The sequence below is a fragment of the Macaca mulatta genome, chromosome 7 (genome assembly GCF_049350105.2).
Source record: "Macaca mulatta isolate MMU2019108-1 chromosome 7, T2T-MMU8v2.0, whole genome shotgun sequence".
In the NCBI taxonomy this organism is placed as follows: Eukaryota; Metazoa; Chordata; class Mammalia; order Primates; family Cercopithecidae; genus Macaca; species Macaca mulatta.
Window position 1 is genome coordinate 59,608,840 of NC_133412.1, and position 25,259 is coordinate 59,634,098.

Sequence of the window (25,259 nt, forward strand, 5' to 3'; positions counted from 1 at the left end):
AGGAATAATTCAAAATTTAAGAACAAAGCAAAATCAAAACAAAGAAAACTAAACTTGGAAGAATAGATCCTAATTGTGGGTTTGGATTATTGAGCTTTGCTAGCTAAGAAAAAGTTCTATCTTTGGAAAGACTTACATATCCACCCAGAAGATATGTAACAACATATGTGATAGTTCATGAAAAGTATATTTATTCATAGTATGTGTTAAGCACCTAGATTGTGTTGACTTATCAACATGTCAACATGAACTGTCATACATGTTGTTAGATATGTGGTACATGCATGTATCATACATACATATATATTTATACATGTATCATTATGCATGTATGTATCATACAGATCTAACAATATGTATGACAGTTCACGAAAAGTATATTTATTCGTAGTACGTATTAAGCACCTAGGTTGCGTTTTCCTGTGAATGCAGATAGTGAGCATGACATGCAAGATGTCAGCTGGTATGGAGTTTGCATTCAGGTAGAGACAAGGCAGCCACAAGCAAATCCATGCCACAGTGGGACACGGTCTATTAGGACTGGGGGAGAAGGCCCTTTCAACAATTAGGGAAGGTCTAGCTGAGGAGGTCATACTTGAGCTGAGACTTGAATGAAAAGGAAAATTAAAAGTAAATGGGAAGAGTAGCTTTATAAAAGGGGAGAACAGCCAGTACAAGCTGTGGGTTAGCATGAGCTGAGCGTTTTACAGAAGAGGATGGAGGAGAGAGGAGCAAGATAAAAGTTTGGATTACCTTACTCAATGTAAAAACTCTGCTTCTAATAATTCAGCCCATTATCAAGTTATACCTTTAATTCATAACTGAGTTTACTATTGCTAAAAGTCCCAATAGCTTTTCATTGTTATATATAATAGGTCATTTGAATTCATGTGAAATACTTTATTTCCTGTAGCATTTCAGCTTATTTAGAGAAAACAAAAGAGCTTGGTAGTTCATATGTCTACAAAAAGATAATTTATTTCATAAATTCCATCATAGTATGGCAGGAATAAGGAGTCATGTGTGATTTGGTCATAAAAACAGATTCAAATTTTAAAGAAGATTTTTGTGAAGAGTAAGAAGAAAGAATGACAAGCTATGTCCTTAGGGATTCTTTGATATTTTATAATTTTTCAAACATGTAAAATTTATGACCTGCTTTTATTTAAGCTATATTAAGAATATTTTTGTTTCAGAGAATCTAAAAAGAGTCTATCTGTCAGTTATTGTCTCTTAAGATAACAAACAAAAAATATAATAATCAACATTGGTGCAGGTATTATGAGACTAATAATGGCAATATAAATCATCAAGGCTTTTAGAAAATAATCTTTAAATATTTATCAAAAGCCAAAAAATGGACCACAGTCTTTTCTATAGTGATTGCAATTCTGGCATTCACCCTAAGAAAAAAATTCAAAAAGACAGAGAAATCTATATGTGCAAAGATGTTCTTCGTAGGGCTATTAATAATAATGAAAAATTAGAAGCATTTTAAATATCCACCAGCAGTCAAATAACTAATTAAATTAATATACATTTATCTGATGGAATACCACAGAGTCATCAAAAACCATTAAATATAAAAACTATATAGCAACATGGAAAAAAATTATATAATGGTGCTATGTGAAAAAAGAAGCAAAATGTATATACACTACAATTACTATGGTATGAAAATAATACATTTATGCAATGACTGATGTGAAATTTCTAAAACGATATTATATTGAGGAGTAGAGGGTATAGAAGGAGAAGTTATTTTTCTTTGTTTTCTACAGATTTATGAAATGACTTTATAAACAGATAATTTTAATGTATACTTTTCCTTTAAGTAACTGAATGGGAAAAATAACAAACAAAAATCTTAACATTGTATTATAAAATGAGCATTGACATATACCTGCAACTTTCTCATTGTAAGAAATACAGCTGTATACAGGGACACAGTGAATCAAACCTACGAATATGGGTGGGATTAACTCAGGAAAGGTGCTAGATCACTTTTGCTATCCTTTCTCCTGATGAATTAGGCTTACCCAGTTTCACACAATTGGGAAGGGAAGGCATCTAGGACTAAAATTCAAGTCTTGGGAAATTCATACTTTTCAATTCTATTATCCTGATCTACAGCTGTGTTATAGACTGGCACTCGCAACCTGTGTATCATGGCAAGTGCGATGGCAAACACAACTTCCTGGCTCTGGAGACCACAGTGTTCACGTGTGTCTGTGTCTGTGTGTGTGCTTTTTTTCTTTTTTTTTGGAGACGGAGTCTCGCTGTGTTGCCCAGGCTGGAGTGCAGTGGCACGATCTAGGCTCACTGCAAGCTCCGCCTCCCGGGTTCACGCCATTCTTCTGCCTCAGCCTGCCACCACACCCAGCTAATTTTTGTGATTTTAGTAGAGACAGGGTTTCACCGTGTTAGCCAGGATGGTCTCAATCTCCTGACCTCGTGATCCACCTCCCTTGACCTCCCAAAGTGCTGGGATTACAGGTGTGAGCCACTGCGCCCGGCTACATGTGTGTTCTTTACCTCTGCACCTGCTGCTTGGTAGCCTCGGGTCCTGGTCAGCCTCCCTTCGAACTTCAGTACAATGTCCTTCGCTCGTCTAAGAGAAGAAAAACCTGATGGTGAACACAATTTTATCATACTTACAATTTCTGCAAAATGTGTAAAAATGCAACAGGAATAGGTTGCCATCTTGTCCTGAAAAATGATACAGCACGAGATGCCATGAGAGAATGGAGTTACACAAATACTTCATGGTCTAATTTTTGGTAATCAGAAAATGCCTTAAAATTTTTTTCTTTAATATTTAAATGGATGCATAATCAAAAATGATGAAATTATACCAAAATTAGCTACAACTGAATTTCTTAAAGGCCTTCACTGATTCTGGTGCTTGACTGGGGATTCTGAGCTTTGGAAATCCTGGTGGCAGACACCTGCATCTCGACCTCTCCACTTAGCAACTTTCCTCTTGCAGTCAATTGTTGAAAAGTGCAAATCAGACCTGGCTTCAGAGAATCTGCCTAAGTAAAGGTTGGTGTCCGATTAATGGGAGCAAAAAAGTCATGTCTACATAGACATGAACAATCTGATTCACCCCAAACAAACTTCTAACACACTAATTGATCACTGTATTGAATTAACCTGATATCTCTGCCTAAATATTCAGTCCTGAAAATGGACTAAATTCATTGGGATAGACAGTTAAATTCACACCTTAAATGAACAACAGGATTAGAAAATAAATGTTAGTGCCATGGACAGACTGAAGCCAAAGGCTCTTAGAGAGATGAATGTCACCGTCAAGGTAAGCTAATCATTTACCACCCCATGTAGAGATGCTCATTATCTGATGGTTGGACGCCCTCTGCTTGATTATGTTCAGTGTTGAAGAACTTAGTTCTTCTGAATTAGCCATTTTGCTAGTTTGACAGGTTTACTTGGGAGGGTGCTCTGGTCTGTGCATCACAGCAACCCCCAATAACACCCAGTGGTCTGAGTCCTTCCTTGGAAAACACAGGGTACAAGCCAATTCCTTTATCCACAGACAGGATGATCTCTCCAAAACATTACCTAACCAGAGTTCTTGGTTTTGGATCTCTCTTCCTACCATTGCAACATCTTCATCTTAATAGCCCAGCCAATGCATTGACTTCATTCTGGCCAGAACCAAAATGTAGGTCAGGAGCAAGGTTGACGTCCCATGACTACCATGTTGGGGTCATCTTAATAGAGCTGTCTGCTGCAAGTATTTAAAAAGTAAAAGCCTATCAAAGTCAAGTAACAATTCATTTTATATCTTATTTTTTATTTTTTCTGAAAACATTTAAACATTTTATGCACATCTATTTTGGGTCAAGCATAGTGGAATACAGAGTTGCCTAAAACAGAGTTTCAGTCAGGTGGGGTGGTTCACACCTGCAATCTCAGCACTTTGGGGGGCTGAGGTGGGAGGATTACTTGAGCCTAGGAGTTCAAGACCATCCTGGGCAACACAGTGAGATCCCATCTCTACAAAAATATTAAAAAATTAGCTGAGTGTGGTGGCACATGCCTGTAGTCCCAGCTGCTTGGAAGGCCATGGTGGGAAGATCACTTGAGCCCAGGAGTCTGAGGCTGTGGTGAGCTGTGATCCAGCCACTGCACTCCAGCCTGGGTGAGAGTGACATCCTGTTTCAAAACAAACAACAACAAAAAACCAGAGTCTCTGCCCTGGAAGAGTTCACTACCTAATAGGGATGACAGAGATCTTTAAAGACAATGACTGAGGGAGAGTGGGTGTGACAAGAGCTATAACAGAGGGGTGATCGGGTGTGGAGGTAGCAGGGAGGGGCAGCCCAAACCAAGGCCCAGTCATAGACCTATGCTGATTTCATAGGAACTGACCACTTGCTTCCCTACAGGGGAAACAAGCATGTCCTGTATCCTCTTAGACAGGTGGCTCTTGCTCCAGACTCAGGGTTAGCTCATTCTGTTTTCATCTGCATCCCGCTACGCTCCCTTGATTCCCAAGCAGACAGGGTTCGGTGCTTTTTTGCACTTTCCACAAAAGCACTGTGATAAGCTTCAGCAAGTCCAATGAGGGAAGTGTTACTCCAGTAGTTTCTCAAGGTGATGGAGAGGAGATATGTGTGGCAAGGAGATAGCGGAGGTGCTCAGAGGGCCAGCTGCACCCTGAGACCCTGGCTGCTGGCTGAACACATGGCCGGTGTCAGCCATCTTGGGGCTCTGGATGTGTCACATGGGCCAAGAACATGGCAGAAGGCCTGGCTTATTCTTTGGTTTCTGAAGTGCCTTGACAGAAAAGTTACCATTTGTTCTGCTCTGCCCTCAAAGTTAAAGAGACTTAACCACCTATTATTCAGATAACAATTGATCATCATCATTTTGGAATGATTTAGCAAAATTCTAATAGAACCTATGTCTTTTTTTTTTTTTTTTTTTTTTTTTTTTGGAGACAGAGTCTCACTCTGTCACCCAGGCTGGAGTGCAGTGGCACAATGTCGGCTCACTGCAACCTCTGCCTCCCGGGTTCAAGCAATTCTCCTGCCTCAGCCTCCCGAGTAGCTGGGACTACAGGTGCCCACCACCACGCCCGACTAACTTTTGTATTTTTAGTGGAGACAGGGTTTCACCATATTGGCCAGACTGGTCTCAATCTCCTGACCTTGTGATCCGCCTGCCTCAGCCTCCCACAGTTCTGGGATTACAGGCGTGAGCCACCGCACCCGGCCAAGAACCTATATCTTTTCTTTTTAAAGAGTAATTGCTCCAATGATTACTTTGGTGAAATTACTATGTTTCAATACAAGAAAACACTGGACTTGGAATCAGAAATTCTAGATTTAAAGCTTAATTCTAGCACTCAGAAACTGTGTAGCTTGGGTTAGTCTCTTAACATCTCTGAGTATCAACTTTGTTGTCTGAAAAATGGATATAATGCCATCCTTACTCAAAGAAATGGAAACAACAGCAGCTGATAACAGACATGAAAGGCACATGAAGGAGAATTAATTGGAACCTTCTGAGGACCAAAACTACGGATGACTTTAGCTATCTTTCACAGTCACCTGAAGAGCAGTCTGGTCAGAATGGAAGAACATCACCTGGAATGCAAATCTAAGGAAGAAATGATTTGATGGGAAAGAAATGCAAGCCTAATACATGGTTGATATGGAGGTAAAGAGATATCTGCTTGGCATCTAGAAAAGAGCAATGAAGATGAAGATAGGGCAGTGATTCTGTCTACACAGCAGGTGTCTGATGATCAGGCGTAGTGTCTGCTTTGCCAGGAAGCTCCACAGCACAGGTCACAGTAGCTCAGTGGTACAGGCCATGAAAGCTACTCTGCTAACTCCCTTTGCTGTGACCCCAGGCATCAGAATCACTATTCCTTACTCACTCTTAGTGAGTGACTGTTATATACCAGATACAATGCTAAGCACTCACAGAGTTCATTCCATGTATTCCTTCAACAAACTGCTATCAGTGGATCTCAAACTTGAATGTGCAAAAGTATCAACCTAAATGCATGTTAAAAATACAAGGACCCTCTCCCATGGTTTGATTCAACAGGTCTGAGAGCAATCAGGGATTTTGAGTTTTTAACAACACCCGGAGAGCTTAGTGGTTGACATTTTTGGAAATGGACTGCAGGAAGTTAATGGCTGTTCCTCACCATCGCTTCAACTTTAAAAAAGAAACGAACTGGTATTCAGAGACATTAAGAAAATTAATGTCACGTAGATAGAAATTGGTAAAGGTAGTATTTGAATCAGGGAATCTGTTTTTAAATCTTTAGTACTTTATTGTATAGACAGACTGTTTAATATGACTCTAAGTATCATAATAATCTGGCTTCCTATAAAGGTTTTTTTTTTTTTTCAATTATTTTTTTACTCAGAGGGTGGTAATAGCCAAGCAGCTAAAATGAGTATCTCTTTTCATATTGGCTTACTGCTCTGTCTCTAGTGAGTGAGACGAGCTTGGAGAGAATATTAAAATCTAGTGTTTAGAAAGGAGGCAGAAGATAAAAGACTCTCCACCAACACACACACACCCAACACAGACACACAACTCTTTATACTCTCTCTTTCTCTGCGTCTCTCTGTCTTTCTGTCTGTCACACACAAACACACATGCACACACAGAGGAACTGGCTTCTGGACCAGCTAGACCTCTCAGATACCTTTGTGACTTTGCTAAGTCAGGTCAAGAGTGACTGAGCCACCTCTCTCACCTGAGTCTTTATCCTCGTTCCCATGGGCAGGGCAAAGTGGTTTATCGGAAAGCATACTTGTAATGATCAATAATGGCCATTGAGGCCCTTACCTCAATGCCCTCAGCTTCTGTCCCATAGTCCAGGGTCTGCAGCGAATGTTTGCCATGAGATCTTTCTGGAACTGTATATTCTGGAAGATTTGTTCCGGATCATTGCTGTCCCCTGTTTCATCAGCACTAAAGCTGTCATCCAAGTTGCTGAATGATCAGGGCATTAAGGAGGAAATCTGATTAGAAGAATTGTTTCCAGCAAAGATCATCTTGCCCTGGGCACAAGTTCAGGTCATCTGTATGAAATGTGTATGTGTTTGTGCATGATTGTGTGTGTTTGTGTAAAGGGAGGGACCCAAAGAGACAGATAATTTGGTAGTGTCAGTAGCCTGTTGAAACATTTATTGGATTCAATTACTTCCACTGGGTCATTAGAAGATAATGATTTCTCAGGGTGCATGATATTATCAGAAAACACAAGATGAGACAAGAGGGTACTTATGTACTCTTGGATTCCTGAGTAGCAGCAATTCGGGTAGGCAAAATAATTTCTTTTTCAGGCTCATTGAAATAATCAGCTAATTTTAGAGGCAGGACTCCTGTTCCCCAATTCTAAAGGTAACATAAAATACAATCAAAACTTCTGCCACTCAGAAACCCCTCTTCACCCTTTCCAGTCAATTCATTTTAAACCTGAGATAACCAAGGCAGAACCAGAATCTTTCTACCAGCGAAAGATTAGCTAAATAAATTTACATGGGCGAGATATTTCAGGGACATAGATACTCTCAAGAGGAACAATTTTCCAACATGTAGCAACATTTACTCCCAGTTACACTTAATATGCTTTATCCTAATGCAACTTTTTGAGAGGAGTTAAGAGTATTCATCTATGACTATTAGAAATAAAAGATTTCCTTTGTCATTTTCTAATTCATATTGTTTTTACCCATTAAGAGGAGAATTTTTTTTTCAATTTCGTCAAATTAAAGGGCAGCTGTACTAGACCTTTATAAATATTTAACAAATTTGAATAGCACTCTCATCCACTTCTAACTAGCCTGAAGGCTTTTCCAATAAACACTTTATTTATCATGATAGACATATTATCCACTCTGTCTTGACGTTGCTGATTGAGTGAACATAGAGAAAACAGGGAAACATATCTGTGGGTTTGGCCAGCCATAAAGCCAGGTTGGGATGCAAGCTTTTGGATTCTGACCTCCTGGTCAAGAAGCAGCCAGAAGAACCATTTCCCTCCATGCCCATTGCTGAGGTTGCCATCCTAGTTGTACCACAACCTGAAGAAGTGAGATTCTGAGTTCATTCTGAAGGACAACTGAGCAGGACAGGGACTTTTTCCCTGGCTCTGGTGACCCATGCATTCCTTCCTCACACACCTGACTCCTCTGCCCAGCTGATGAATGGGGCTAGCTCACCTGAGCAGCAGAGATTCCTGGTAGAGGTAGCACTGACTGGCATTTCTCCGGATGCCTCTATAGCGCTGGGATGCCTTTGAGGTTTTCATGGGAGTCAACAGACTGCTAACGATCAGAAGCTGGCCAGAGAGCTGGGAAGTTAGCAGGCAAGGGTCTGTTCTGAGGTTTCTGAACAGAAGCAGCGGAGTTTCCTCTGCCCGCCGGTTCTCAGGAACAAGACTGTGTGCTTGCAGCTGGTGCTCTGAGTAGGGAAGAATCCAGGAGGCCAGTCATGCATATGCAATGTTAAGGTGGCTGTAGCTGCACAGATTGGCTGGAGTCTAGACAGCCAAAGGTTTGACCTGGTGATCTACAGATCGCTTGGTGCGGCACAAATGATCACATCCGTTAACCCCTTATGCCCTGACAATCCTGGATGGTTTGCAAAACACTTTACATCTTTGACCATGGCTGCTGTTCACAAAACACTGAGGGAGTACAAAAGGCAAGGCTTAATTTCCCCAGTTTTTTACTCTCATCGAAGAGGCTTAGAGACAGTAAGGACCTTGCTTGTGTTCACAGTGGAGTTGAAGAGAGGCACAGCCATCACATTTTATTTTATTCTTATTTACTTTTTTCTCAACATAGTTTCTATTTTGAAAAAAGTCAAACCCTGAGAAATGCTGATGGAACAATACCAGGAATATCTGTACACTGTTAACCTAGATTTACCAACTGCCACATTTTGCCACAATTGCTTTATTTCTGTTTGTATCCTTCCCCCACCACACACCATTTGAAAGTAGATTGCAGAAATAATAACACATCAACCCCAAGTACTTTCAGCATGATATTCATAATAATCAAATTAACGTCTTAACACATTTTACTTTTACCATACATGGTCATATTAATCAGCACGATAACTCTGAGACTGAGACTAAAAGAAATGAAAAGACTTCCTATAGCATTTGGTAAGAAAGGAAGACTTTGATAGAGATTAGACTCTCACCTCGATATTCTGAAAATAGGTTGCCAGCTGTAAAATGGGATGAGTAGCTCATCCTAGTCCTTCAGCAAAGGTCAGCAGCTTCTCCTCTCCTTCCCCAGCCATCAGCAGAATAGAGCCCGGTTCCTTTGTCACCTGCAGACTCTCACTGTTAGCCATGTGTTGGGATTCTCTGCCAAGAACCTCTTTCCCAAATCTAAGACTTGACCAGTTTCACAGTGTAAACCTCTATTTGCTACGTAACAAAAGAAATGGTTTGACTACAGTGAGGTTAATTGCACCTTTGTATTAACTGAATGGGAAGGTGCAGGACTGGAATAGACGTGACCCTTTCTGTGTAACATTACCTACTGCACACTCAAGACTCAATAAATGGGTGAATAAATAACTGAAGTGGACACCAGACAACAGAGCAGAAAGAAAATCCATCAGCAAGTTCAGATGTGGGGCTTTGGAGAGAAACTTCATTCATTTGTCCATTCAATCCTCTACTAATTCATTAGCAAATAATTGGAAAGCTCTTACCACACACTAAATTGGCAAATGTAAGCAAGAGCCCTAGCGCAGGGGTCCAGGGACCATCAGGCAAGTGTTCAGACTTAGGGTTGAAAGCATGGGAACGAAGTGGAAGGCTGAGTGCCAGAGCTGGCCTTGGGTCAGAGATGGATCCAGAGCCTCTGGGACCAGGTCATCTGTCTGCCAATTTGCTTGAGGCCATTTGGCCTGATGCTCTATCTGGTAACATTAGATAAAATGTGTGCTTATCAAATGGAGAAATGGTTTATATGGATTACTGCTAGCCCCACTGGGATTTTTTGCATTCTTTCAGAGATCTTTACTTATCTCATTCATTCCTGAACATTTCAAAGATTTTTTTCATCCTACTTTTTCCAAAGCCCCCCTGCCTTATTTTGAAATATTTACTCAAAAATTTAAAATATTTTATATTAATCTCATTCAATTAAGTATTTTGAGAATTTTTGTTTCCTTTTGATGTTATATATACACGCATATTGCAGGGGGAGGTAAGGAAAGGTAGTAGCAAATTTTTCAGTACACAGGGATTCATTAAAACAAATTAGAGCAAAATCAATCTTTTTAAAATTTCATATTCATTCAGGTAATTCTCTCTGGTACTATAGGCGAGATAAATAAATAAATAATGAGATTCAGAAAATTAATTCAGAGATTAAGAATAGAGTTTATTCGAATACAGAACTTGAGGGTAGCCACCCGGGAACCACCAACTCCAAATAAATGGGATCAGCATTCCAAAGTGGAGAAGTTAAGGTTTTACTTATATAGGCAGAGACAGAAATTTTAGCCGGATTGCATTTTCTATATGAGACCAGTGCATATGTTTCTATATGACACCAGTGCCTGTGGTTATAGATTACTGCATTCCAAGGAAGATGACTTTATTACTCTGTGAGAAGGGGTAGTGATCTGGGTAGAGGGGTCTCATCTCTGATGCCATTTGGCCTTTCTAATTATTTACAGGGAAGAAAAGGCAGAAGTTGCAGCTGTGTGCCACATGACTCAGGCTGCAAAGTCACATTCTTCTCAAGGCTTAGAATAATTTCAAGTTCCAACAGCATTAAGTTTAAATTAATTTTAATAATTAAGTAATTTATTAGTGGGGCGCGGTGGTTCATGCCTGTAATCCCAGCACTTTTGGAGGCCGAGGCAGGCAGATCACAAGGTCAGGAGATTGAGACCACTCTGGCTAACATGGTGAAACTCTGTCTCTACTAAAAATACAAAAATTAGCTGGACGCGGTGGTGTGTGCCTGTAATCGCAGCTACTCAGGAGGCTGAGGCAGAAGAATCACTTGAACCAGGGAGTCAGAGGTTACAGTGAGCTGAGATCTCACCACAGCACTCCAGCCTGGCAACAGAGCGAGACTCCATCTCAAATAAATAAATAAATTAATTAATTAATTAAATAAAATAAAGTAATTTATTGAACCTACATGAAGATAGGTTGAATAAAAGATATTTAACTCTATTTTTAGGATCCAAATCATAAATTAACTGAGATAACTAAATAAGAATTGCAGCTTTTGATATGAATCAATTGTCTTTGTTTTTTGCCTGATTTTAAGGAAATGTTGATTTCTAAACATTTTTATTATGAAGTTAATGCATAATCATCAAACAAAATGGAAACAATAGGAAAATTAGAAATAGCAAAAACCACCTAGAACAATATTGCTCAATGATATTAACTATTAATCTTTTCAGCTTTTTAGAAGTGCATGTTTTTCTTTATATTTATATATTTTGTGGCTGTGCTGTATATGTGTATTTCTCTTACCTTTTCCATTGATTTTATATTTAAAGCAATTTCCATGTTTTTAAAAAACTTTCGGTGGGCATATTTTACCAATAGGCTAATTAAGTAGTATATTCTGTCTAGGATGTGAAGCATTTAACACTGCCCCATTTCTCAAACACCCATTTTGTTCTCCCTAGTACCTTTTTTGTTTGTTTGTTTGTTCTGTTATTTTTTTGAGACAGAGTCTCACTCTGTCACCCAGGCTGGAGTACAGTGGCACCATTTTGGCTCACTGCAAACTCCACCTCCCAGGTTCAAGTGATTCCCCTGCCTCAGCCTCCCAAGTAGCTGGGGTTACAGGTGTGCACCACCACACCACACTAAAATTTTTTTTTAGTACAGACGGGTTTTCACCATGTTGGCCAGGCTGGTCTCAAACTCCTGACCTCAGGTGATCCACCCACCTCGGTCTCCCAAAGTGCTGGGATTACTGGCGTGAACCCAGCTCCCGCCCACCTTTTTTTTTTTTGGCGATTGATATTTTCTGCTTTTTGCATCATTTCTATAGAATTAGTTTTTCAGAAGTGAAATTACTAGATCAAAAAGAATATTATTTAAGAAAATTCAATGTTGTCAAATGAATGTTGCTCCCCTTACATTTATATTTATTTAGTGTGCTTTTATTATTATTGGTAAAATGAGTTTTTAATCAAACGTTCACATTTGTCTATGGTCTGTTTACGGTTTCCTTGGTCTGGTTTTTACAAACTCCCTCTAAGCACCCCCCACATGTGGGCAGTGTGTTCAAGGCGAGGCTGTGATTGCAGCCTCTCATTCTCCAGCAGGAGGGACTTGGATGCCCTTCCCCATTTCCTCTCCAGACTGCTGCTCCTCTGGATGCTGAAGGGCCAGGCAGAAAGAGAACATAGAGAGGATGTTGCTTTCTGAATGCAAGGAGATTAATTACTCCACATGCATTGACTTCCTCTGACAATTTGATTAAAGGTTTTAGATGTGCTGGATACGTTTAAGTTAAGCCAGAATTTGTATGTAGATAAAATGACTAAAAATCCAAAAATCAAAAGGTTCCAAATAGTGTCAAAATGGGCTAAAATTATCATTTTCTAGACCCACTGCTTACAGGATCCGTGGGGTGAGAGAAAGAAGATACTGAGGGAGATAGAGATAGCAAGTGAAGGCCTAATTGTATAACATATGAATCTCATTCGGTTCTAAAAACAAAACAAAACAACAATAAAATTGAGTTATAAATCCCAGAAGGTTTCATCAGAAGTGATCCAATGGCTTAGCTTACAGGGACAAAAACATTTATTTCCTACGTCATCAATTAAAGAGTTGTTTTCCTGCTAAGTGAATTCTATTCTGAGAAATTAATATCCCTGGCCACATCCTAAAATTTATGTGTGAGTCCAGTGTGTTCCATCAGCAAAGCCAAGGTCTCTTATCTTAGTTATCAAATTTTTAGCTCTGGATTTTGCAAGACAACCTTTCCCATTTCTGGGATATATTTACACGTCTGTTATATTGTTTTAGCAACTCCAAAAGCTTTTGCTTGAAGTTTAGAAATATGTTTTGGGTTTGCAGAATATTTTTTAGGGAAGATTCTCAAGAAGAGATTGTTTTCAATTATCTGAGTAACAGCTGAATTTGTTGAAGCAGGAGAACCATTTTTATTTTTATTTTTGGATTCCACATGAAATCATTACTGGCAAATAAGTTTGAAACTGTGCAGACCCTCTGAGATTTCCCTTTGGGTCCTGTGATACTCTGTAACTCTGTTACACTTTTAGAAAGTAGTCTGAGATTCATAGATGGGTTGGTGGGGGTGGGGGGTGTTGTCCTTTGCTACACGGCCCCTTGAGTTAAGTGAAGATAGACTGTCATCACTACAATAGAATCCTTTAAAAAGAGGAACGGATCATCAGATAGGTTGCAGTTGGGATACAATTATAATGCTGCCCTGTCCCATCAGCTGTTAAGCTTCCTCAAGGAATGAGATTCCTTTTCATATATGAGTATATCTAAACACATAATCTGTCCTAGGAGAAAGAAAAAATTGAAGTTTCTAAAAAACGGGGGTAAAGGAAAGCTGCTGAATTCCTTGTCAATCAACTATTTAGGAATTGGCCGAGAGTTTTCTTGAATGATTTTTAGACCGTTTGTATTTTCCCAAGTATTTGGGGAATATTAGAAAGCATAGCCAACGTCTCTCAGGAGGGATGATCTCCTCCTCTCAGCATTTCTTCACGTCCTTATAGAAATGCTATGTCTCCATCAGCAGATGGAAGCCAAACAGCATCTGGGATCAGCTGAGACAACAGAACAGAGCAGATTCCAGACAAAACAGTATTTACGATATGTTGATCTACTACAAAAATACGAAGTTTATCATGTTTTGCTTTGTTCTTGATGTGATATTTTAAAACCCCTTCTTTTAGAAAATTATCTTCATCTTCTCCTCACATCTCTTTTCATCTTATGTTTTCATTTTAAAATAATTAATGGTCAAATAGCGATTGAGGTATACAATGTGATGATTTTATATATGTATACGTTTTGTAATGATTACCACAATCAAATTAATTAACATGTATTTTTGACATATGTTTTCATTTCTTGTTTTGTAAAGATCTTTCAAAATCCTTTGCCTTCACGTGCAAACCAATTTAATTCCCCAAGGCAAGGTCTTTTAAAAATTAAGCTACTCCTGCCCTCTTTTTTCTCTTTTAGTACTTTGCCTTTTTTAAAAAATAATATTTTCATAGGTCTAATTGACACTGCATTTCTGCCTCTACATTTGATGATTTTTGAAGAAGGAGAGTTCTGTTGTGGCATGTGTATATCCAGAAATAGTCTTCATGCATAAATTATATTCCCACCTTAAATCTCATCGTATATATGAATGCCATGATGATCTTTACAAATCATCTGGGATTTTATATTACTCATAATTTTGTATTACTCATAATTTTATATTGCTTGTTTAGAGATTTAAAAGCCTGACGAAGGAACAGCTGAAACCAGAGAAACAGCAGGTGAAAGTAAATTTATTTATTTTTTCTTCCTTTTGCCAACATTCTGCATCACCTCTTGTTTCCAGCCTCACTTTCATTCCAGCAGCTTCTAGGGTATGGCTGTGGCTGTCTGGCTTCCCTTCTATTGATACCTCTGGCAGCCTTTGAGGGATGAGGGGGCTTGGGGGTTTCCACTGCAAACATGAGGGAGTAGGTTGAGTGCTTCTTTGTTGAGGTGAGCTTCCCTCATGGGGTTGAACCCTGTATATCAGAAAGAAGCCCAACCACCCTTTTGCTATTTCATAGTGACACATTGCATTGAATCTCCTGGAGCAGTCATAAACGAATGTTGTGGCTCTGGAGTGGTAAAAGAGATTGTAAATAAACAGTCTTCGTATCTCCTGGGGGTGCTTTTTACTGGGCTAACATAGCTAAGCTGGAAATGTGTTTTCCAATAGTCCGTTCTCTGTGTGGTACTGGTCACAAAGAGACTTGTGTGTGTAAATCTTGGAAGGTGGAAGAGAAGGAGCTGCCATTTTGTGTGCTCTGAGGTGGATAAAGGGCACCAGATGCTGTGGCAGCTCACACAGGTCTGTCATTTGCTAGCCTTGCTTTGCGGGTGGGGCTGTATCCTGAGCCTCGTACAACTTCAGCTCCCACTGGATCTCTTCCTTCAGCTCCTCTGAGCCCTGGGCCAGATGTGTGTTCAGCTCCATGGTGAAAGCCACCAACTTTTCCAGTAGGTCATCTGCATCTTTTGGGTTAGAGGTGGTAAGAAAGAGAGGTGGGCTCTATTTCATCCTATTGAGGGGAAATGGGAAAATACCTTTTGTCCTCTATTTCCTCAATTTCACACCCAATCCTTCCTAACTCCCAGTCCAGGCGACATAGAACAAATTCAGCCCAGTATCAGATACAAAACCAATACTTTACAGAGATTTCACAACCAGTCTCACCATTGTGCAGATCCTAATCCCTGTTATAAATTCTATATATTGGTTCTGTTTCTCCAATTGAACCCTGACTGAAAAAGCTCTTCATGGCTACTCTTGCCTGCAAATTTTATCTCTTGAATTCGTAGATGGTTATACTGCTCTGCCAAGACTGTTTGACTTCCTGAACAGAAAGCGTAAATGGTAAAGTGTGGATTGTGATTCAATCATTGATGACCTACTGCAGTTGGTAGTTTGGTCTGTCTGAATTGCATCTTAGAGAAGCTCATTGAAATGTCTTATATAATGACATACTTCCTTTTCTCCAGTGTTATTTAGTGTTCCCTTATTTTTATGGCCCTTGACCTTAGCCTTTTATTTAAAGCTACTGAGGGGATTAGATTACTGTTGCCGTATTTCTTGGGATTATGCTAATCCAGGTTTTCATTTTACCATGTCAATCTCTACTTACATTTTTTTAACTCTTCCGGTTTCCTTTATAAAGTCACTATCTCTTCTTATTCTCTTAATCTGCATCTCTTATTTCAGAGACAATGATTTCATTTTATTTCACTGAGAGAAGCAAACATCTAAAATTTACATTTTGCTTTCTGTAGAAAGTTCCTTTCTAAAATCTGCATTTTTCTCCACCTCTAGCATTTTCTGAAGAATGCTGCAGAATTTCTGTGTTTGCGCCCCCATCCTGTGGGTGAGTGTTGTCCGGCTTCCCTTGCTATTCCCAAGAATGCTGTGGAACTTTACCTTTCATATGCTTACTGGTGGAGGCTGCTGCATGATTACTTTGTAGGCTAAGGGAGTGGAGAAAAAGGTGAGGCTGGGAGCACTCTAAAAAGAAGAATTAGCTGTTTCTTCTGTTGACTCCTTCCTCCTTATACAGGATGACAGTTCTCTTCTTGTATTCCTTTATTTCTGGTGTGTTGTTTGTGTGTTTGTTTTTTGTTTATTTTGACACAAAGTCTTGCTCTGTTGTCCAGGCTGGAGTGCAGTGGTGCCATCCTGGCTCACTGCAACTGCCTCCTCCGGGGTTCAAGCGATTCTCCTGCCTCAGCCTCCAGAGTAGCTGGGAATACAGGTGTGCACCACAACACCCGAATAATTTTGTATTTTTAGTACAGCCGGATTTTCACCATGTTGGCCAGACTGGTCTCAAACTGGCCCTTAAATGATCTGCCCATCTCAGCCTCCCAAAGTGCTGGGATTACAGGCGTGAGCAACCGCGCCGGTCACTTCTTGTATTCCTTTGTTCAGCATGGCCTCTTCCTCAGGTCTTCGATGTGGCTTAGTGTCCCTCTCAAGAACTTTTCCACGACAAGGACAGGATCTCACCACAGCAGAGAGAATCAGAATCAGTGAAAAACACCCATGCCTGGAGACTTCTTGTTTAGAACGGCCACTCTTGTTTTGATTCCTCAATCTAATTCTGAACTTTTTTTCTTTATTGTGGCAAAGTACACATAACACAAACTTACATGCTACAGTTTTTAAGTGTCCAGTTCAGTGGCATTAAGAACATGCACATTGTTTGGCAATCATCACCAGTATTCATATTCAGGACTTTATTCATCTTCCTAAATGGAGGCCCCCATACCCACTCAACAACAAGACCTCATTTTCCCCTGCCCCTCCAGTCCCTGACAGCTGCCATTCTTTCTGTCTCTATGAAGCTGATTACTCTAGGTACCTATGAGGGTGGAGTTATACAGTATTTGTTTTTGTGACTGGCTGATTTCACTCAGCATAATGTCTTTGAGGTCCATTCATGTTGTGGCATGTGTCAGAAATTCCTTCCTTTTTAAGGCTGAATACTATCTCACTGTAGGCATATTCCACATTTTGTTTATCATTTAAATGTTTTTAAGCTATAGCAAGAAAAGGCATGGAACAATAAATGGTCCCTATCTCTCCCACAGTCCATCTTCATGTCTAGCCCATGCACCTCTGAAATGGTAGTGTTGGTAGGGCTCTAGATACTTCCTGTTAAATGGGCTGCAAATTCTCTGTAGATGAGGGTTCTGACTGAGGGAACTTTCTTTAATCTCCTTCCATTTCACCAAGTCTCCTGGAAACTTCTTGAAACATGATATGGTTTGGCTGTGTCCCCATCCAAATCTCATCTTGAACTGTAGCTCCCATAATTCCCATGTGTTGCGGGAGGGACCTTTTGGGAGATAATGGAATCCTGGGGGCAGTTTCCCCCATACTGTTCTTGTGCTAGTGAATAAGTCTCATGAGATCTGATGGTTTTATAAGGGGAAACCCCTTTCACTTGGCTCTCATTCTGTCTTGTCTGCCGCCATGTAAAATGTGCCTTTTGTCTTCCACCATGATTGTGAGGCCTCCCCAGTCACATTGAACTGTCAGTCCATTAAACCTCTTTTTCTTTTTCTTTCTTTCTTTTTTTTTTTTTTTGGACAGAGTTTGGCTCTTGTTGCCCAGGCTGGAGTGCAGTGGCATGATCTTGGCTCACTGCAACTTCCGCCTCCTGGGTTCAAGTTATTCTCCTGCCTCAGCCTCCCAAGTAACTGGGACTACAGGTGCCTGCCACCACACCCAGCTAATTTTTTGTATTTTTAGTAGGGACAGGGTTTTTCCATGTTGGGCAGGCTGGTCTCAAATTCTGACCTCAGGTGATCTGCCCGCCTTGGTCTCCCAAAGTGCTGGGATTACAGGTGTGAGCCACTGCACCCGGCCCTGTTTCTTTATAAATTACCCAGTCTTGGATATGTCTTTATCAGCAGCATGAGAACAGACTAATACAAAGCATTAATACAAAGAACTTAATACAAAGCATTTAGTAAGTTCAGGCTCTTTTTTTCTAGTTTCTAGAATTGGTGCAGATTTGCCCCTAATCATTTAAAAATAATAAATGTAATATTCTCCATTTCTGGTGGGTGGAATTCCCATATCCACACCACTTTCTTTCCCCTTCTTCTCTCTGCTTGTGAGGGCCTCCGAGTTTATTCTTTCACTCATTCATTACATAAATACTTACTAAGTACCTGTGCTGTGTTGTGTTATAGCATTAAATCATATGCTACAACATTTTCACCAGACAAGGTCTATGGGTTTTGGAAAAATGCTAGGCAGTTTCGCTGAATCCCAAGCAGGCTTGTTCAGGCTTATTTAGATAAAATGGGTCTGACCTGGAGAGTCAGTATTTATGGTGTGATGCACTTGAGTAGATCTTATTAGCATCTACTAATGAGATTTGAATATTAGCATGCTAATGTTTAAATTCAGAGACTATTCTGTGTCATTGAGATAGGCAGAAGAATGATCCCCCCAAATCCATCTACATCTGAAGATGAAACCTCTGCATATTTCCTGATATGGCAAAAAGGGAGGGAGGTCCTTGCAGATGTGATTAAGTATTCTGAGATAGGGAGATTATCCTAGATTATCTGGGTAGGCACTACAGGTAATCACGTGTACCTTATAAGAGGGATGAAGGAGGAGATTTTACTGCATACAGAGGAGAAGGTGATGTGAAGATGGAGCAGAGAGAGACCTGAAAATGCTGGCGTTGAAGACTGCAGGGATGCGGCCACAAGCCAAGGAGTGCCTGCTCTCACCAGAAGCTGAAAGAGGCAAGGAATGTCTTCTTCTTCCATAGAACCTACAGAGGGAGTGCCCCGACAACACCTTTACTTGGGCCCAGTGATACTATCAAACTTCAGACTTCTGGCCTTCAAAACTCCTAGAAAACAAATTTCTGTCATTTTAAACTACTACGTTTATGGTGATTTGTTACAGCAGCCACAGGAAACTAATCCAGCCACTTTATGTCCAAAACGAGGTTAATAAGAGGGAACCTGTAAGTGCATGCCTTGTTCCAAGCTTACTAGAGATGCTGCATCCTTCCTGTTGTCTCTGTGGGTTTGCTTCCTAAGATTCCAATCAACCCTTGCACCCGGTGATCAACTTTCCAACTGTCTTTCAGAAAAGGATTAACTTCTGTTTTTTAACTAAATCATTTCCAGCAAACCATATTCTTGTGAAAGCTTACTGTTCATTTCTGTAGGCATGAAGGGAGGTAGGGCTAGTAAGTCTCAGCCCCTTCTCTGCAAACATGCTTTAAACAGCAGTGACAGACATGGCATGGTCCACCTTCTAGTCCTTAGATATAAAGCCAAGATAAACAAGTTTAATTGATTACCTGGGGTCAAATTCCTTTTTGTGCTCCAGGTACTGAGGAGAAGGCATTGTATATGGGACACTGGAAGAGGTGTGGGACTGTGTGAAGCTGGCTGTGGGGCATGGTCCACCTTCTAGTCCTTAGATATAAAGCCAAGATAAACAAGTTTGATTGATACCCTGGGGTCAAATTCCTTTTTGTGCTCCAGGTACTGAGGAGAAGGCAGTGTATATGGGACACCAGAAGCGGTGTGGGACTGTATGAAACCAGCTGTCGGGGGCCTGTGAGAGAAGGGAGATGAGAATGTGATTGGTTTTGAAATGATCTAAAATAGAAACTTCACAGATGGCCTCTGAGAAATTGAGACTCCATTCTGTAGAAAGGCACAGAGTCATAGAATTGTAGTGCTAGAAAGGCTCTAGTCACCTGACTCAATCCCCTATTCTACAAAAGACAGGTCAGAGACCTCAAGAGATGCAACTCTCCAAGGCTGTCCAACCCATATGTAGAAAAGCTAGGACTTTTTGAAGTGTTTCTGTGAGAATGAAAATAAATACCTGTAGAAAGCTCAGAATAGTGTTTGATGTAATAAGTGTTCAAAATGTTTGATTGTGATTGGTTTATTTAAAACATTGGGCCACCCAAATTTCCAACATCAAAAGTGAAGTAACAAGAATGCTAATGAAATATAACCTTTTACCTAAAATAATGCAGTCATCAGAGTCTGTGTGTTCCATCTGCCTCTGTGACTACTACCCAGTTCAAGCCACCATCACACCTTGCCTGGACTGTCGCAGAGGACTCCTCATCATTATCCCGTTTCTTTTGACAACTTCCAAAGACTATTTCCCTCCCAGCTGCATCCCATTCTCCTCACAGCAGCCAGAGAGTTTTTTTTTTTTTTTTTTTTTTTTGTAAAAAATGTAAGTCAAATCAGGTGCCTTCCCTTCTAGAAACCTCCAGTGACTCCTTTTCTCAGTCAGAGTAAAAGCCACACCCTTACCCAGAGCTACACGGCCCAACAGGAGGGACCCCGTGCTGCACCCTGGAGCTCTTCTCCTGTAATTTGACTGTCTTGCTTACTCGCTCTGGCCACACTGGCCTCCTTGCTGTGCCCAAATACAGCAGGCCTGTGGCCTTGGGGGCTTTACATGTGTCTTTTGCCCTGGTTGGAATGTTTTTCCGTGTATGTTCAGTTACCTGCTCGCTTTCCTCCTTCAAGTCTCTTCTCAAATGTTGCCTTATTCAGAGGATCTTTTTGGCCCCCCTACTTACCAGAGCAAACCACCAGCCCTCGTTGGCTGCCTATCATGCTTCATTTTTGTTTATAGCATTTATCCCCACTGGATATTAAATATATACATATTTACACCTTGCTAGTCTATCTGTTCAGTACTATACTTTTACATGAAAGTAAAAAACAAACAAACAAAACACAGTTTACACATTATATCTTTCTTTTTAAAAAGCAGAACTTACTCTATTTGGGTGAATAAATGAAAACTGAGCCTATCACTTGTTCTGTGTCTCCTAAGAATCTAATTTATCAACCAAAATAATCTTCCTGGGGTGATACAATGAACACTATGCTGCACACATAAACACATTGCATCATCCCATGTAGATTCTTTTGGTTGATAAATTAGATTTTTAAGAGGCTTGGGGGTCAAATACTCCAGGCATCAAATGCGAGTTCTACTGCTTGCTAGCTAGGGTACTTTCACAGTGAAAGCTTTTACTGACTGTCCCTGAGTCATTATTTCCTTATCTGTAAAACAGAAATAACTTTGCAACGTTGTTGTAAAGATTAACAAAATTGTATAGGAAAGGCCTAGCACAGTGCATAGGGTATAGTAGGAACCTAAAAGCTGAGAGGGATGTTTTATTCTTGTGTCTATGATAGTAGTGTCATTTAAATCCCACCATGAAGGCATGGCCAGAATGGTTTAAGTAATTTCATATGAAATATGTGATAGCCATTATTATCATCATTCTTGACATTATTTTAAAATCAGCATTAAAATTTGGTGAGAATGCTTTGAGATGAATTATTTTTTGCAAACTGACCTGATTCATGTAGAGAACTGCAAACAAAATATTTTGCCAATATATTGATTAACGACACAACATACATACTATGTGTGCTCTTTAATCCAGCTCCAAATGCAAATAAAAATTTAAAAATGCCCTCCCTGTCTAAGAAACAAGCCCAAACAGTAGCCAAATACATATATAGAATTTAACTCAGGGTGTCTGAATTTACTGTAGTTGCCCATGGATGGGAGAAGCAGCCTTCCAAGGCCCAGAGATGCAGGGTTTAATCCCAGAGCTCATGGGAAGCTGGCTGATTGGTGAACGCACTGTGTAATTGAACATGTGCTCCCAGCCCAACTGCAGGAAGGATGAAATTTGTTAAGTGGTATCTTTCATGAGATTAAAAAAGGAAGACAAACTGTCACTGGTTATGATAGGATCTTATTAAATTTCTGCCCTACTAATTTGGAAACTGTGATAATCCAGACTTGGCATATATGATACAGAACAAAAAAAGTGCAATTAAATGCTGACACTTGGAAATTTTATATTATGGTGCACCCCTAGATGCTAGGGCCGGTTGTTGATTTAAGTTTATTTTGTTTCAATTCTGTGTATCTATTTTTAACCCTTAGTTGCCATCTGCTTGAGCGTTGTCCTGGTTCACTTTCAGTACAAAGCTCAGAGTGCAGAAATAATATCCGAGTGCCAGCTAAACCACTTGGGTGTTTGCAAAACGGAGTGAGGAGGATCATGAGGGCTGTGTTTCTGAAGAACCCACAGAGGGAGGCAGCAGGGATGAACTGCAAAATAGTGGCAGTCCATGCTGCACACATCAGCCCCACAAAAGAACAACAAAATCCAGGAGCAGAGAGCTGAGCTACTGTAACTGAGAACGGCTCCTCAGTGGGGATGGTTTGAGAACAGTGACCTGGGTCTAGATGGCCCCTCTTGGAGCTCACTGGAACCCTGCATACATTCCCTGTCTATTGACTTCACACAGCAGTGGCTTAGCTCGGCTGAGAAAGAGGACCGTCTGTTCCTCTTTGTTGGTTTAACCATATGATACACAATCCTGTAAACAAATTAATTTCCTCCGGGACTTTTGAAAGCATCCTAACTGCATTATCGTTTTTTCTCTGCATAAAGGAAGCTTAGCAAGAAAACAATTATGGGATGGACTTCAAATGATCTCCAAATGGCCATAAAATAGAGATGCAGTCAACAGAGATGCAGAAGAAAAAAAATTAACAAGATTTTGTTTGTTAAAATCTAGGATTCATTTGATTTTAAAGCTGTGTGACCCACTTCCGTTCTTTCTCCCTTCCATCAGCTTTCTGCACAAATCTTTTGCCACTCTCTTTTTTAACATTTTTATTCCTCCTCTACTGCCCAGAGCCTTTCTACTCTGTGTCCTCCAATTCATCCTAAAATCAAGACCAAAGTAGAATTCTCGAACTTGGCCTATTCTGAGAAAAGCTGACATGGCTGGGACAAGGAGCCTGTGTAAATATTCCCAATTGGTAAGGAATGAGTTTGTACACTCTTTCATTTATTCTGCCATCAAGCATTTACTGGCTGTCTGGTTTGTGCCTGACCCTATGCACTTCCTTAGGGAATGGAATAAAAAAAAAAATACATGGCCTTCTCCTTAAAGCAACTTGATGCTTGGTGGAATGACAGACAAAGCAAGAATTGAAACAGAGTGAAGTGACTGCTGTGATGGGTGACTGCTTAGAGCTAGGGAGGGGTAGAAGAGGAGAGAGAAGGAGTATTGCTTAGTTTGGGTCTTGAAAGATAAGTTACTGTTCTGAAACTACAGTAGTATACTGTTGAGGGGTACAGGTGGACCATTCAAGACAGAAAGCTGCAATGGCCTGTGGGGACAAGTGGGAACTGCCACCCTCCTCCAGTCACTCAGGCCCTAAACCACAACTGCAACAGTCTATCCACTTACCTTCCAGCCTCACCTGCAGGGCACAAGGGAGACAGTTGCCAAAGAAGTGGCTGCAGGTAATGGGGTACATACATTTGGATACTGGACACAGAGAAGACACAGATCTAAGGAAGCAGAATCCAAGGCTTAGCTTAGGGCAGTGCAGGGAGCCCAGACCCTGAGAGCCTTGTGGTTAAATGGGTCCCTAAGACCTAGGAGACATTACTGGATCAAAGCCAAATGAAAGTTTTTATCAAGCCTTGAAGTGGGCTCTACTCATTCATTCATTAAGTGTAATATCATTCATTCAATAATTCATTAATTGATCAATATTTACTGACACCCACAATGTGCCAGCCCCTTGGCTAGTTTCTGGGGACACCATCCCAGGCACCCAGTACTGGGATCTTCTGAGGACCCTGTATCATAGCTCTGATCAACCAGTGGCCATAACACTGTTATGTCCTGTTAACACTTCTCCTAATAAAACTTTAGTGACCTCCCCTGCCTCTACCACCCATCATTGCAAGAAGACTGCACCTACTTCTATCTTCAGTGTAGAATTCAAGGACTGCCTTCACCTGTCCTCCTGTGAGTCTCCAAACCCATCTCCCTGTCTATGCAGTGTGGACCTTCCTTACAAAGAAGCTGCCCTATTCACTGCTGCCTCACCCCCATTGTCTGATTCTCCCTCCTCAGAACATGCTTTCATCTTCTATTTGCTGATCCAGGTCTCAGAATTCTCCCCACAAGTCATCCACAACCACGAGATGCCTCCTACGTCAGCCTTCTCTGAACTTGTCAACCTCAGCAGGTCCAACACCGTGTCTATAACTTCATCTCTTCTCTCCTTGTTACTCCTCGAGTTGCCCCTCCTTCTGACTTTCCTGCTTCTCTGGCTTCACTTGCTTCAGTCATGCAGGCTTAGAACCTCAGCCTTACTAGTCAACCCCTGTCCCAGCCTTACCTGTTGGAAGATTTCTGGAGTCACAGGAAGATTGCTGCAGACACAGAAACTCTTTGATGAGGTATCTCCAGGTGTTACTGTAATAATGGATAGAGGAGAAAGTATAAAGTCTTTAGTCTTTTCCAGAGGTTGAGCTTGAAGTCTCATTGGGATGAGGAAGTTAGAAGAGCTTCAGTTTCCTTGATCTTATTAAAATATATGAACACTTCTTCATCAATTATCAATACCATCTTGTCTGAAAGCAGACATCTGGAAGTGGTCTAATGTCTTCAGTAGGAACTCCCTTCTTTTCTACCCTAGCTTCCTCTCCACATCCCAATAGGCTTAGAGAGTCTTTTGGCTAGGAAAAAACCTTAGAGCCTTTTATTCCAAATCCCCACTGATAAGTGAAAGAAGCCAGTCTCAAATGGCCACATACTGAGCCAGGCACGGTGGCTTATGCCTGTAATCGCAGCACTTTGGGAGGCTGAGGTGGGTGGATCACCTGAGGTCAGGAGTTTGAGACCAGCCTGGCCAACATTATCTTCACAATTTTTATGTCAATCTAAAACTATTCTAAATACAAGACTATTTCAAAAATATAATGTCAAACACATAAAAAAATGAACAAAAAGCTTTCAGCTGTCTTTCCAAATATCATCTCAGACCCTTTTGGGGTTTATGATATTTCTTTTGTATAAAGTACATGTTTACTTTAATGACTTGGAATAT

General features: G+C 40.5%; 1 protein-coding gene and 1 long non-coding RNA gene across 2 annotated transcripts in view; one reads left to right on the plus strand and one right to left on the minus strand.

Annotated features, from left to right (window-relative positions):
- The window catches only part of TMC3 (transmembrane channel like 3), a 41,070-nt gene extending 32,636 nt beyond the window's left edge, over positions 1 to 8,434 (minus strand). Inside the window, exons 1-3 of the mRNA XM_001110155.5 lie at positions 8,223 to 8,434; positions 6,844 to 6,990; positions 2,536 to 2,611 (exon numbers count right to left, since the gene is read on the minus strand). Of these exons, the coding sequence (XP_001110155.1) occupies positions 2,536 to 2,611; positions 6,844 to 6,990; positions 8,223 to 8,311 (312 nt within the window). The 5' untranslated portion in view covers positions 8,312 to 8,434. The remainder of the gene's footprint in view (positions 1 to 2,535; positions 2,612 to 6,843; positions 6,991 to 8,222) is intronic.
- The window catches only part of LOC144330039 (uncharacterized), a 115,296-nt gene that overhangs the window by 40,556 nt on the left and 49,481 nt on the right, over positions 1 to 25,259 (plus strand). Inside the window, exon 6 of the long non-coding RNA XR_013395860.1 lies at positions 14,499 to 14,544. This is a non-coding gene — a long non-coding RNA (uncharacterized LOC144330039). The remainder of the gene's footprint in view (positions 1 to 14,498; positions 14,545 to 25,259) is intronic.